At 37.8% G+C, this 13,696-nt stretch overlaps 1 protein-coding gene across 1 annotated transcript; it reads right to left on the bottom strand.

Annotated features, from left to right (window-relative positions):
• Positions 1-653: 653 nt before the first annotated feature.
• LOC121420023 (UDP-glucuronosyltransferase 2C1-like) lies at positions 654-6,766 on the bottom strand. The gene is made up of 4 exons (XM_041614546.1): positions 5,740-6,766; positions 3,529-3,754; positions 2,597-2,816; positions 654-1,414 (listed from the first exon to the last, which is right to left on the bottom strand). Exons 1-4 carry the CDS (start codon positions 6,586-6,588, stop codon positions 1,132-1,134), a joined length of 1,578 nt encoding a protein of 525 aa, XP_041470480.1. The 5' UTR covers positions 6,589-6,766; the 3' UTR covers positions 654-1,131.
• Between the last annotated feature and the right edge of the window lie 6,930 nt (positions 6,767-13,696).

Below are 13,696 nucleotides of genomic sequence, written 5' to 3'. Positions count from 1 at the left end.
GTTTTTATACATTTTTAAAAAAAATTGGAAAAAATTGAAACACCTTTTTCAAAAAATGTTTCTTTAAAATATTGTAAAATCATCGTTTCGTATAATTTCAAGAACATTTATTATTACTGTCATAATATTCTAACAACGTTTTGAAAATTTTGTTTTTACATCAAAGATATAAATTTTTAAATATGTCATTAAAATATTGCGTTTCTCTCAAAATGTTAAAATGATATCACAAAAACGTCAAAATTATTATGTTTCTAATACATTTTAGAAAAAGTTTTAGAAAACATCAAAAAAACATTTTTCAAAAACGTTTTGTTGAAATATTTTGAAAACATATTTTCATGACTTTTTATAACATTAGATTTTGTTGCCAAAAAATCCTAAGAACTTTCTAAAAATTATATTTTTACATTAATTATGCAACATTATAAAAATGTCAGAAACTCATTATTTCGTTTTCTTAATGTTTTTTTCATGTCATTTTAACATCATGATTGGACATTGGACATTGCCTTCATTTAATATGTAATTCTGATTATCTGTTTGTATAAATAAATGAACTTAAATTGTGATCGTTTTAGGCTATGTGGGAAAAGCGCGTTATAAATGTTGAGTATAATTATTATTATTATTTTTGTAACATTTGAAAAAAATGTCTTTATTTTTTTCTTGTCTGGCCATCAAAACATATGCTTGATATCATAATAAAGTTAATGTTTCATTAATGTTATGCACATATTCTTAAAAAATGTTTTTTGAAAGCATTTCCAAGAAATATGTCGTTCTGACACTATTCCTTTGATTTTTTTTTTCATGTCAAATTTTCTTTGGGGAATAAGTGCCACCCCTTTTCACCCCTGACGTCATTACTTATGTCCTCATGCCCCCAACCAGTAGCGTACCCAGGATTTTCCACAGGCCCCTCCCCCCCGTGGAAAATCCTATACGCTACTGTTTGGGGGCATGTGTACCGGGGGGAACCGTCCGCCAAAAAAATTGACAAGAAAAAAAAAAAAAGATTTCAAGCACGTCAGGGGGGAGGGGGGCAGGGATAAGTCCTTTGCATGGGTTGTGACTCGTCAGGGGGGCGGGGGGCAGACTGCTAGTGCCCCCAACAGACAAAAGGTGTCTTTATTCAGTTTTAGCTTTGCTACCGATAAACATTCGCTTGCATCCCTCAAAAGTAAGTTTACATGAATACACCACAAAAACAATTGATGTGATGAAAACGAGAAGGAAAACGGCGACGACATCGAGAAGGTAATATTGATACCAGGTTAGGTCATGAATCGGTGATCGCATGTAGCCGCCACCGTGCTTGAGGACGTGTTCGATCCAGTGGACTGCCGTTTCAAGAGGTGTCATCGGTCGGTCATGGAATATCGCCGACAGCTTTGTAACCGTTTCTTTGTATCTGAAATTGTTCAAATAATTGAAATTTACAATTAGTTAATTATTATAATTGGTTAATTGACCAATTTTGCTAATATCTAGAAAAAAATCCCCTCAAACTAGACATGCCAGCAAACCAGAATTGGAACCATGATTATGAAATTTCATTTCCCCCTTAAAGAATTTACATGAAATTATTTTGTGGTAAGAATTAATGAACTTATGTTTTATTTTTGGTGTTTAAAGGCTTAATCTGAAAATTTACAAGATCTGAAAGATTTTTGCAACCGATAACATGTAGGTCGGTACATTGCCGGATCCGGGGATGGCACAGCCGGCACATCCCCCCCCCCCTTGAGAAGCAAAATTAAAATTTGAAACGTGAAAATGCCGTTAAAACAAAAGTGTGCACCCCCCCCCCTCCCTGTGATAGTGAAGAATCTGTCAATTTGTTTTCAGGGCTGCAATTTACTGTAACTTTTAGTTAAAAACCTTGTCAACTTTTTCCTCGGAAAAATGGTTCCCCTTTTTGGAAAATCCTGACTCTGCCCTTGAGTCGGCACAACCTGTCGAATGGGGGCGTAGGAGTGGCTGCAATTGTTTCAAAATACCCCTCGAAAGATTTGAACATGACCAAAACCAAAACATCAAACACAAGAGGTGTAACATTGTCCCCTAGCGCAGCTAAGATGCATGATTCAATGCTTCTTAATCGTTTGTTGAAACAATATCAAGGAACAACCAAAATGGTTTTAGAAAAGGAAGATCCATATTTCCGGTGAAAATTTACTTTTAGTCAAATAGGTACCCCTAGAAGACTTCCGACCTCATTGTGCTCACAGACACATATCTGATATTATCCAAGGATTATATTTACCAATTATGAACATAATTTATACAGAAATTAATGAAAAGTTGAACAAAAACTAGCAAAAAGTCTGATGATCAATATTTTCTGCCATTTGGCGCATGAATGAAATGCATTTTTTAGTGGCATTTGAAAGATACGACATCAGATCATCTATCAACATCCAAATATAAACATCAAGATTTGAAACAAAATTTTGATAGACTTTTCAAAACTGACTCGTTTCCTTTTATACGCACTGTATAGATACCGGGTTGCGGTAGAATACCATCGGTGTTTTTGCATTGTGGAAACTGTCTGGAAACACAAATTAGGTTTCGCCTCGATTATACTTACTTCTTATCATGTATAACGGCATTGAGGGCGTCTACGATCTTCTCCGATGTTACGGTCACTATATCGAGTGAGAGGCCCATGCCTCGAGTCGTCACCCTAGCTGCGATGTCGGACTGGTCAGCGAACAAGGGTATGACGACGACGGGAACTGCATGATAAAGCGCTTCGTAGAGACCGTTGTTTCCTCCTTGGTACATTAGAACACGTGTTTTATTGTGACCTGCAGTAACGTATGAAAAGGGCGATATTGAAAAATTTAATATGATGCAATCATACCACAATTATCATGTTACCAAATAAGAAACCAAGTAATTTTCAACTCGAAATTTTTAGGTCCCCTTTACCCTAAAAAAGGTAATATGAAGTTAAATTAATTTCTATGTAATCAATGCTGAACTAAAGAAAAATGGGTTTCTTTCTTAATACATGCCATCGACATTTTAGGACGGGTTGTTTTGTCCTATACAAACTATATTTTTTTTATAACTTCGTATTTATTTTGTATTTTTTATCATTTATTTAATTTTTTCTCATTTGATTACATATATCTGTATTTTTACTTTGTTATTGGTTGTGTTATCTATTTTTTTTTGAGGGGCCCACATTGTACAAGCATTGCTTTTAAGTGGGTCCCTCCATTTCCATCTTAATTTAATTTCTATTGAAAAATAGTGTACTTACTTAAAACCTCCAATGTGTTGCCCAAATAGTGCTTTTTTCACAACATGTGTATTATTATTTTTGTTTCTTTGCAACGGATACAAATACTTATGTTTATATTTGGTATACAACTTGTTTTTTTTTTGTTTGATGGAAGTGAAATAAATAAAATTGAATTGAAATTGAATTGAATTGACAAAAGACAGTTTTGGTCATTTCACCGATGTTTTAGAAGCTGGCATCGAAACCTCAAGACACGAGAACGGTCTTACCGAGCAGGTCATTCTGAGGAAGCCATTCCATGGTCTTTATGTTGGGTATCTTGTCAACGAGAGGTGGCGCTGTTCCACGGAACTGCCAGAGCACCTTCTGCGGAAGTCTGGCGAAGGCATTTGCAAATTTGACAATGAACTCTTCTTCCATATGCATCACGTAGGTCCCGAGAGAGAAGATGATGATTCCATCATCCCCTGAACTCTGGACGAATTCTTCCAGGTCCTAAAAACAAAATAGATGAACAAAGCGGGCGTGTGTCGAGGGTTCGTGACAACGAAAGAAAAGGGAGATATATACACAGGGGCGTCGCCCAAGGGGGGGGGCAGTCAAATGTATTGCTGTACACATGCGTGACCAAATTATGTCCAAACACCCCCTAAACGAGTTTTTCTCTGTGTGCAAAATAATCCCCTAAACAAGTTTTCGTGGGATTTATTTACACATTTCGGCCCCTATAGACAAGTTTTTTAACTAGATTATGTAGTGACCCCAGGGAAAAAAAACTTGGGAGAAAACGTACTCTAAACACGTTAATTGGCTAATCTTAAAAAAAAAGCTTTGGGAAAAACATCCACTAAATACGTTTGACCCTGCGATTGACCATTGACCAGTCTTTCAAAACTACCTTTTTTAAATCGTTTTTTTTATACCCTCAACGAGTGCACGCGCGGCCCGCGTCCCAAACTGAAAAAAAAACAAAGCTTTAAACGCATTTTTTTTGGTCACGCGTGTGTACAGCAATAGATTTGACTGCCCCCGCCCCCCCCCCCCCCGGTGAAATAAGATATATTCTGAATATCGAAATCTACCACAAATTAAATTTTCATATAACAAAGTCGACAGTTTTTCTTCGCTAGCAAGTTTTTATAAAACCATTTAATACTTTTCTATGCATCTTAGCTGCCTCGTCAAAATTTGTGTTCTGATCCATTCTTGAAGTTAAGCTGAGAATACACTGTCAAGAAGTGATCATGGATAAAGTGGTAATTTTATTACAAACAGGGCGTTACTCCGAGTTAATATGGAAGGAGTGACTTTAGTTACCCCTCCTCTAACACCGACTAAGATACTCCTTGAGTTTTCTCAGAAGTATATCGTGGGTTGCAGTTGGCTTATAGAGGGGGAGGGGGTTGGGGACCTTACCGTTAAATGTCATCTTGCAGTCATGGCAACGCGTCTTACCGAGATGCGTCTTTTAGAGTGCACTTCCTCCATGTTCGTTTTCGGATAAACGAGTGAGCCTTTGGATTAACGAACCCTTTTTTCGTTTTCGGATTAACGAACATCGAGGTAAACACAACTTACGTATTTCGGAGTTACGAACCTTCGGAATTACGAAAAGTGTGACCGCCCTTTCTATAATCAGCGCGGTCATTGTTAGATGGTTAATCATATTCATACACTCTTGTCAATCAGCAATATGAAAAAAAAACTTAGATGGGTTGGGTTGAATGAGTATATTTTGCCATCTTGTTTTATAATTAGGCTCATGGCCCCCACCCTGTTAGTTTTTAGAGATATAGGCGTAATGCAGGGGCCGATCCAAGATTTTCCAAAAGAGGAGGGGCACATTTTCTCGAGGAAATATTTGAAAAGCCAAAAAAGAGTTTTTAACAAAAAATAAGGATATCTCGTCCACGAAAACATTTGACAAGCATAAAAAAGGTTTTTCATTAAAAAAATTATGGGTATTTCGTCCACAATAAATTACAAGCAAAAGAAGGGGGTTCAATGTTAAAAGGGGTTCAATGTTAAAAGGGGCACACTTCTGTTTCATTGGCACTTTTGCATTATTTTTTTTAGTTGTGCCTCTCGGGGGGGGGGGGTGGCACGGGCCGCATTTTCCCCAGGCCCTGGATCCGCCAGGGGCGTAATGTAGGCCTCCCCACTGGTCCATGCCCTACCAAACCTATGTATTGCTCACCTAATACAATGTGTGAGTGTTTATTGCTAGCCTCAAAGTCCATATACACTCCTCAAAGAATATTCCATCTCAAACAATGACTTTAGATCATGATCTTAATTTTAGAAAGATGCGGAAAAGAAAAAAAACAATAATTATTCTCCTCTCAACCTCTCCATACAAAAAATCATAAGGGTTGTCACCCCTTGCATGTACCACCCTAGCTCCCCGCCCCCTACCCCTGCCAGGGTCTCCCCTGTGCAAAATGGCGATGCTCTGCTTTTATTGCTTATAGAATACTAACCTGAGTTAGACTGCCTGCTGGTCTCGTCATAATGCCACCAACTGGTATCAGGTTAGGCATCACTGGAACCGGAAACTCAAAGGCGAAATCAACATTGGCAAGGAGCAGTTGTGACCTTTGATAGAGGTCACTGGGACGAAGCCCCGGGCAGATTCCATGGGCATCCTGGATGGCTGAAACGACATCGGTCATTCTTCTCATCCATTCATTAATTAAAACCATTATACAGTTGATAGCCCTTTGGATCAAGGTCATCTGATTTGTGAAACCAAGGCTCATCTCTGGCATGTAGGCAGCGTTTGAAGGGTTCCCATTGTATCTAGCAAGGTGTGAAAACGAGGTAGCCATGATCGACACATGTCTTTTGGCAGCATACTCAGCTACAAGCAACGTGCACGGAAAATAAGGATCAACCAATGCAACATCAAACTGAGCTTGACGAAGTCTTTGCAGAAGTTCCTTGTCGTTGAACAAATCCTCACAATCACCAATATACTCGTTGATAGCTTCACTCATCCTATACCAGCTCTCTTGACGCCAAGTTCCTTTGAAGACCCCTTTTGTAATAAGTTCATGCCTCCTCCACACTTCTTCAACCGGCACACTGTGCTTGAAGATCTCAAATTGCAAGTCTTTGTACTGTTCTTCCTTTGACCTATTCTCATAGGCATTGCTAATTATGACAGTGACGTTGTGGCCACGCCGCTTTAGCTCGTTTCCAATATGAGCTGCACACATAAAATGACTTCCTGCGCCATATGAAGTGTATATCAGAATATTACTCCCTCTCCCTTGTGCGATTTGTAAAAACCAAAGCAAAACGCCGAGTATTGTTCTGAAAGAACCCATCGTCAAGTACCAAACTTTACCTAACTGCGAGAATCATTTTGATGCAGAACGTAGGCGCGAAATTTCTTCATGACTAGGCAACTGTAATGAAGAAATAGAATTATAGAAAAGGCTCATTGAAGAGAGTGGGGTGTGGGCATGGCGTTTCAACTTGAGTGAGCTTCTGTTGTCAGCTTATTAAAGAGCTTCGCATTAGCACTTTGCGATAGGTTTTCCAGGTCAAATGCCCACTGATTGGAACCAATCGTCCTTATAGGGAGTTCGAATCTTTGTATAGGCATACATGAGCCAATATCCGCATAAGAATAGCCTTCTGTGTAGTTTTCACCCAAAGCACATATTATTGGTTAAAAACTGCCCAGAATTGGATGTAAGTTTTAAGCAATTGTTTTATGGAGAAGCTGCACATTTCCAAATTCATGCGGTACCCGTACCATAGAAACTTGTTTTGGAACCTGACATTCACTTGGACTAGCTGCAATGAGTTACTTAGAACACTGAACAATAATTGCTATAATTGCATCATTTTCATTAAATCATGTGGTATATATATATATATATATATTCGGATCCATTATGATGTGGAAGTAACGAATATTACTTTTATTACAGAATATTTGTTATTTTTCTCTTATCCAATCGATGCAAATGGTTCTATGTAATCTCAAACTTGTATATTTCCGTGGGTTAATGGCAGCGCATATTGGCGTTTACATTAAAAGTCGTTGGGTTTGCATATGTGATATAAAAAAATCCCTCATATACACAAAACGTTCACTTTCGCTCATCATATTCGTCACATTCTTATAAATTTTTATACGTCGAAAGGATATCAAGATATCATGATAAATATGGGCTTGAAGGTGATAAGTCGAGAGCTCGCTTCGTTACTGATATTATGGCTAGCATTTCCCTCATCTTGACGTCGAAGACATTTCTGACGAAGAAGCTGATTCTATTTCAATTGATAACAATACGAGCTCCAAGAACTCGGAATGTCTAACAATTAACCAGCAATGCAGAAAGTGCACTGAAATGGTTGATAAACTTCTATACAACTGCATTGCAATCACTTTCTGAATCTGTAGCTGCTATTGTGTGCACAAAGATTCCCTTGATCCGCATTTATCAGATGATTGTCCAACTCTCCAAAAGCCTTGTGACAACACCACTAGCCCAAAGAAGTCTGTCTATTCAAGATAAAATCAAAGCTTATAGGGATAAGCACAATAGGCTTCACGCAATGTTGAATCTCCGTCTAATAATACCGATTCAATGACAAAGGATCACGCTTCACGTAAGTCGTAATGATGTCTCCGAGACATCTTGGGCCAAGAGAGCCATAATAGCCGATGTCTTGATTATAGATTCATGTGGATCCCGGGGGGGGGGGGCACTTACATTGACGATTGGATACCATGCGCGACCAAAAAAACACGTAAAAAGGATGTCTTTTTCACGATAGGACACGTTACGTACGTAACGTGATAAGGGTGTCAAAAACATAAAAATAATGAAAAAAGGGTATCTATTTCGCTGGGAAAATTACGTGTTTAGGGTCGAGTTTGCGGGGATAATAAAACAAAATTTAAATGTTTTATAAAGGATGCCCTTTTTGCCTCAACAATTCGTGTTTAGAGTCCGATTTGCGCGAGGTGTAGAAGGTGGGGTCGTACTAAACCAAATAAGGTAAAGCCGACGACCGAAGGACCCGTAACAATAAACAGTCTTTTAATAATATGTTTAGATTCAACAGGTCTGTCCATTCCTACCCAACCCGCATATCTGGAAACCTCCACCTCACTAACCCCAAATTATTAATAACCCACAAATCCATTCGACATTACGGTCCCGATATTTGGAACAATCTTCCAGACAATATCAAATCATGTTCAACAATCTACTCCTTGAAAGCTAATATCAAACGTAACATTATTACATCTTACGCAGCCCCCTCTTAAACTTAATATCTCAACTGCTCTCTGCCGCACCTGCACCTACACCTGCACAGCACCCACTTGATCAATGAAGAACTACTACGTACCTTTTATGAGGCCTCCATCACCATCAAGCCTAATCGCTCACGATGGCGGTCTCCTGCATTCATTTATAACCTTGTTTTGAAAAAAATATACAACACATCTTTTTTTTTGGTTAATATTCATTTACAATATTTATACTATGCGACTATTATTTTGTTATAATCATGTATTACCTTTGTAAATATTGTATATATGTATTTTGTAATTCTGATATTGATGTGAATGCAGAAATAAATCAAATCAAATCAAATCAAATAAACATTCCTGTACTTGTTTAGGGGTTAATTTCAGGGAATATTTGCCAAGAGTATCGTTTTGTTTTCAATACTTGTTAAGGGTAGGGTTTCACACGCCAATACTTGTTAAGGGTGCATTTTCAGAATATGGAAATTACGTGTTTAGGGTGCTTTTCGAGACCCCATGGTCGCGCATGGTATCCACTCGTGAATGGAAGTGGCCCCCGGGATGTGGATCGAATTACCAAACTCCAAAAAAAGAGCAGCCCGTTTGATCCTTAGATGTCACATATATACCCCATCTAAAAAAATGTTTTAAAATCTAAATCGGACGGCTTTCAAGTACAGAATCATTTATTTTCGATATATATAGTTGTTTATACTGTGTTCATGGACTCGCACCAGAATACTACTCAAATCATTTTCGGAATCTAAACAAAACCCATTCGAAAATGCGAGGCAGTCCGTCAGACACGATCTTGTTATTCTAAGTTGTCGTTCTGATTATTGCAAACATTGCTTATCTTTAATACGCCTGTCCAAAACTCTGGAATATCTTGCCGGTCATCATACGGGAATCGTCATCTTTAAATTCGTTTATATAATATCTATAAAAAAACATCTCAGGTAGATTGACAATTAAGGTTTACGCTGGCACTTACTACTTTGAAAAAATTATGTATTTGAATGTAATGCCATTGAAATAATCTCTCTAAGTTTGCAATGTTTATTATTGATATATTCACAATTCATCTTTTATTGCATTTCTTTGCATATTTTATGCTTTTTCGAATGTTTTTATCTGTAAATATTCTCTGTTATTGCATTCTTGTGTATTGGGGCCCCATATGGGAGATCAACTGATGTTGAATGGGCTACCTCGTCCCTTATTGAATTAACAATACACAATAAAAAACATTGAAGCACTGTTCTAATTACGAACAGGCCAAGATAAATTCTTTCATTAATTACTCACTAATTGAAATAATGTTGGCAATATATTTGTTAATCATATCAACGGTAAATTATAAACCTATATATAATGATGTAAAACAAGACAAATTATATTAGATAATATAGCTCATTTCATCGACAAAAGTCTGTTCATGGTCAAAGGGCTCTCTCTCTCTTTCTTGTTGCTGTAGCATGTCATCTTAACCTTTGTCATGTTTAACTCCGCCATTTTTACCCCTGCCATTTTTACCTCTGCCATTGTCACCTCTGCCATTTTTACCTGGTACCGATAGTATGACTTCCCCAAAATTCACGCCAGTGAAATCGAAGGATGTTTTGGTTGGTTTATGATCAGTTATAACCATATTTACAAATCATTTGTATCAATGATTCATAGATGGACGTACGAATACTCTCGTGATGCAACGTAGCCCTTTGTCATGGCCAAAATCTTGTAAGATTAGAATGAGCGCGCGGTCCCAAGCGGAGCCAACGCGCGAGAAATTATGCATTTCAGGAACTTGGCAAATTTAAGCACTTAATTTGATTCCATTTAAAGATGAATCCACACATTAACAGTGTAGTATTTCAGGATGAAAAAATATTTTTTATGTCTTGAAAAGTGAAGGGGGTGATCGTACACCCCCCCCCCTCCGAAAAGATTGCTCCGCTGCAAATTCCTCACAAAAATGGAACGACCAACTTCAACCCTATTCTAAACCTAATGCGAAACCGAATCGCAACATAGACCCAGACCGTTCCCACGTATTGCACGACAAATCAAAGATCAGTCGGAATCTTATAAGCTACTTAACACAGAAATGCAAGCTTTCTGCCTTTTCACTACTAACCAGCTTAGTACTTTGTTGAAGAATATTATCGGGCGAAAATAAGAGTAAAGCGTCAGGCTCTAATGGCCGCCCGCGAAAAGTTACGTCCCCTCCAGAGTAAGAGCTGTCATTGGTGCTAGAATGCTTCTGAAAGGAAAGAAAATGAGTATCCAAGAAGACTTGACACAGGTTCGCCAAATCCTCCATCAGAGGTTCAAATCGATAGAAACTTCCAAGATCCTATTTATTGGAGCACTGATGACAGAGTATTTGTGTCACTGCAAGGGGCGGAAATCTCTCCTAAAAGGTAGAGGGGACAAGGGGCTGGAAAATTTGACGAGCAAAAAAAAAAAGATATCACCCCCAAACTTAAGCCCATTTAGACGAAAATAAATTTGACAAGCAAAAATAAAACAAGGAAAAGTAAAAGGTAATCACCCCAAATTTAAGCTCATTTCGACTAGAATAGATTTGACAAGCAAAAAAAAAAAGAAAAAGAAAAGGTTATCACCCCAAATTTAAGCTCATTTCGACGAAAATAAATTTGACAAGCAAAGAAAAAGTTTATCATCCCAAAAGTAAAGTCATCTCGTCCTAAAATACATGTTTTATTTCGATTTTGAAAGATGTATTTCTTACCATCATAAAAGACAAAAAAAATAGTAGGGGCAATTGATATTGTGCCCCCTACTACTTGGGCTAGGGGGAACACGTCCCCCCTGGAATTTCTGCCCATTGTCACTACCCTCCACTATCGGAAAGACAGGTGAAGAAACTCATCACATGTGAACAACATCTCTGGAATATCTAGGACTGGAATGAACATGATGAACGCATTGATCTTCCATTGTTTTAAATGTCCTGAGAGTATTTCGGATATTTTTATTTTACCTACCTGTAGTGTTAATCTGTCTCTTTTTACTGAGTAATAAATTTTCGCGATTTTTAACTGTATTTTGTGTTGCCCATGTTTACACCTGCTTTATTGCCAAAATAATTTGTATGACATAACTGATATATATGTTAGCCCATCGCACACATCATTTGTCTAAATTAAGTAAGATCCTATATCAATACATATTCGCCATGTCCATCTTACCTTGCCTCGATCTATCTTACCTTTCTATGGCATTGAAAATGAACCAAAATTTGTATGAGTGGTCTCATGTTCCTCATGCTTACCTGTACAAACTCGACATTTTGAGGATCTTGAGATATTTTCTTCTCTACTTAACCATGTTGACAACTCGAATTCTAATGAAGTTTTGTAGATAATGCCATGGGTAACGCGTGTGCCATTTTTGTTGCGCTTGCGCAGTCGACGGCCGAGATCATAAGGGGGGGGGGGAGGCTGAATCAGCCCCCCTCCTCCCCCAGTCTTTTTAGGTGTCGAAAATAGCCCAGTCTATTTAGGGTTAACACTAAAAGGACGGGGGGGGGGCATGATGACCCCCCTCGAAGCTTTTTTCAGAATCGCAAAAAGGTAGCACTGAAAAATTTTATGACTTTTTCTTTGGAGTCTCATGTAACTTTTGAGACCAAATTCGCAACAAACGGGTTTAGCATCGGGACACTACGTGACTTTTTACGAGACAATGTTCTGAAAGTGACTAATTTTTACACTTTGTATAAAAGTCTAGATGGAAAATGAAATTCATTTTAGGGTGATTATTTTTCATGCTAATTGGTCTGTATTTACTTTAGGGTTTAATTTAGTTGATTAATTTTCATTGAATAAACAATAAAAACTTAATATGAAAAAACAAAGAAATACATTAGAAAATCTAAAAACAAAGAAATACATATTAAAGGAAAAAGATGACTTTCGCATTTTTACTTTGTGGAAGCCTTTAAATCAGTTTATTAAGATGACATCTGGAAAAAAAGAAAAAAATTAATTAGTGAAATTGGGAGTTAAATTGCAAATTAGGTTTTCAAGAGTAGATTTGTATACCGTACTTTATTTATAGTGTATGAATAAAAATCTAATTATTTTCATTTTTTTTGTACTGGCTTGTAGTGCATTTGGTAAAGAATATACATGCCAAATTTTGGAGTGATCATGCAAACAGCAGCCAAAATCAGAAGGGGCCATTATACTCCCCTCCTTGTCCTCAATATGTCTCAAATAGCCCAGTCCATTTAGGGTTGACTTACGTGTGGGGTTTGCACAACTGACTATAGACAGTCTGTTCGGTGTAATAGGGTCTTGTTCATTTGTGATCATGAAGGGGCTACCAAAAATTACACATTTGGGTATTCAATAGACCAGTTTGTAGTTACCCAACGGACAATTTTGTTCAAATGACCTTTCATTTCTTTCCTTATGATAGGCAGATTTGAAAGCCAGATATTATATATGCATGCCTGACATAGCGGGATGAATAAATTGAGTAGACCAGGTGACTAGACTAGCACATCAATTAACACTCTATGAGCATTTCTACTTTGAATGCATTTTAAAGCATGTTCTACAGCGTATAGCTTACTAGGCAAACTGTGAAAAACCAGTCATTCATGGATGCATTGTTTTTTTTGTGGATATATTACTATTATTATTTGTTTTGGCGTCACCTGTGCCTGGGAGGCGAAAAGTGAACTGAATCACTATGACCCGAAGGTCTCTCCTCCCAGTATAACTGATTGGTGGAATGCAGGTGGACCACTACTCCGGGGTTACCCCCTACTCTTATACGAATAGTGCAGTGGGTTTTAACGTGCAAAGGTAGTGACTCTCCTCTACACGGGGCCGCCATTTAACGTCCTATCCGAGGGACGGAGTGTTTTCCATTGTAACATAGCCTGCATCTATGAAACATGGGAGAGACGTTTACAGACAAAGCACTGGCTTCAGTCATCCGCCCGGGGTGGACTCGAAGCCACGATCTTTGGTTCGACAGGCAACCGACTGAGCCAACACCGCTCTCTTAAAAATAACCTTCGCCCGATAAATGAAAAACACAATTCAAAATAATATATGAATAATGAAGACATCAAAGTTAGTGCTTATCTCATTAAATTTAAACCACCATGTCTCTTTAGTCCC

Source organism: Lytechinus variegatus, chromosome 8 (genome assembly GCF_018143015.1).
Source record: "Lytechinus variegatus isolate NC3 chromosome 8, Lvar_3.0, whole genome shotgun sequence".
Taxonomy (NCBI): Eukaryota; Metazoa; Echinodermata; class Echinoidea; order Temnopleuroida; family Toxopneustidae; genus Lytechinus; species Lytechinus variegatus.
The sequence above is the reverse complement of the archived record's forward strand: the minus strand, read 5'-3'. Positions and strand labels throughout refer to the sequence as shown.